Here is a 1,412-nt window from a genome sequence, read left to right as displayed (position 1 = left end):
ACACCCCCTCCCTATCTCCGTCACCTCCTCCAGCCCCTCCCTATCTCCGTCACCCCCTCCAGCCTACACCCCCTCCCCATCTCTGTCACCTCCTCCAGCCCCCGACACCCCCTCCCCATCTCTGTCACCTCCTCCAGCCTACACCCCCTCCTTATCTCTGTACTTCCTACGATCCTCCAAGATCTCTGTGATTCTCCGATCCCACACTCTTGAGCATTCCCCTGTTCCCATCGCTCCGCTATTAGTGGGGGAGGGGGGTCATGTCTTCAGGAGTTGGGGGCTCTAAAATTCTGGAAACCCCTCCCTGGAAACTCCCTCTCCCTGCCTCCTTCCAGATGCACCTCAAAACTGACCCCCTCACTGTGAGCTTCTGGTCGCCTGACCCTAACTCATCTCGACGTAGCCCAGAGTCAGGTGAACTCTCCTGCGTTAGGCCTCTGGGACATGTCGCTGTGACAAATGCATTTCTTGCCGGTCTGGAGCCCGTACCTGCAGCTTTTTGGTTGCTGCTGGAGCTGTTCTTTTCCAGTTTCTGCTGGTCCTCGGTTTGGTGTCGGAACTGCAGCTCCTTTAGCACCTCCACGGTGTTGACATGGCCATGTCGGGCTAACACCTTCACCTTTATATCCTTCAGCTCCTCGTAGGAGAAGTACTCCATCAGTAAGGGCTGGAATACCTGCACCGGGGACAGGGACAGAGTGAGAGGGAGACAGGGGAACAGAGGGGGCTGAGGTTGGGGGGCGGGTGGGGGGGAGCGGGGGGGGGAGGGGGGGGGGGGGGGGGGGGAACACAGAGAGACAGAGGGAGAAACATAAAGAGGAGGAGACATGGAGGTAGAGAGGGAGGGAGGGAGAGAGGCAGAGAGGCAGAACGAGGGTTCGGTGTGGGGTCAGGAGGGGAGACGGCGCCTGTGTTCTAAGGATTAATGCGGCCCTGCCTCATTACCTCTTCCTCCTCCTTCATGTGAGGGATGAAGTCCCTGGTGAAGGCATCGAGACGCTCCCTCAGCTGCTGACTGTAGTTCAGCAGCTCGTACTCATCCTGCCAGGGGAAGGAAACAGGAGTCTAATCACTGCGGGAGGAATGGCACACACCTGCCACCCCCACCAATATCACACCGCCCCCTACCTGAGATCACAGGGACAGACACCACCCCCACACTTTTTCTGTGTCTCTCCCTGCTCTCCGTCTCCAGTGTGCTTGTTCTCTGTGTTTCTCCCACTCTCCCTCTGACTCTCTCTCTCTGTCTGACAGTCCCACTTTTTCTCTGGCTCTTACCTCCAGCTCTCTCTCCTCCCCACCACCGCCCAGCTCTCTCTCCTTCTCTCCCACCATACCCCGCTCTCCCTCCGTCTCTACACACCCCACCCCGCCCCCACCCCGCCCCCACACCACCCCCGGCCGCTCTCTCC

At 59.3% G+C, this 1,412-nt stretch overlaps 1 protein-coding gene across 1 annotated transcript in view; it reads right to left on the bottom strand.

Moving 5' to 3' along the window:
- fbxl5 (F-box and leucine-rich repeat protein 5) overlaps nt 1-1,412 on the bottom strand; it is a 13,471-nt gene that overhangs the window by 7,068 nt on the left and 4,991 nt on the right. Inside the window, exons 3-4 of the mRNA XM_048619941.1 lie at nt 946-1,041; nt 490-676 (exon numbers count right to left, since the gene is read on the bottom strand). Of these exons, the coding sequence (XP_048475898.1) occupies nt 490-676; nt 946-1,041 (283 nt within the window). The remainder of the gene's footprint in view (nt 1-489; nt 677-945; nt 1,042-1,412) is intronic.

This window comes from Rhincodon typus, chromosome 44 (assembly GCF_021869965.1).
Source record: "Rhincodon typus isolate 14 chromosome 44, sRhiTyp1.1, whole genome shotgun sequence".
NCBI lineage: Eukaryota > Metazoa > Chordata > Chondrichthyes > Orectolobiformes > Rhincodontidae > Rhincodon > Rhincodon typus.
The sequence above is the reverse complement of the archived record's forward strand: the minus strand, read 5'-3'. Positions and strand labels throughout refer to the sequence as shown.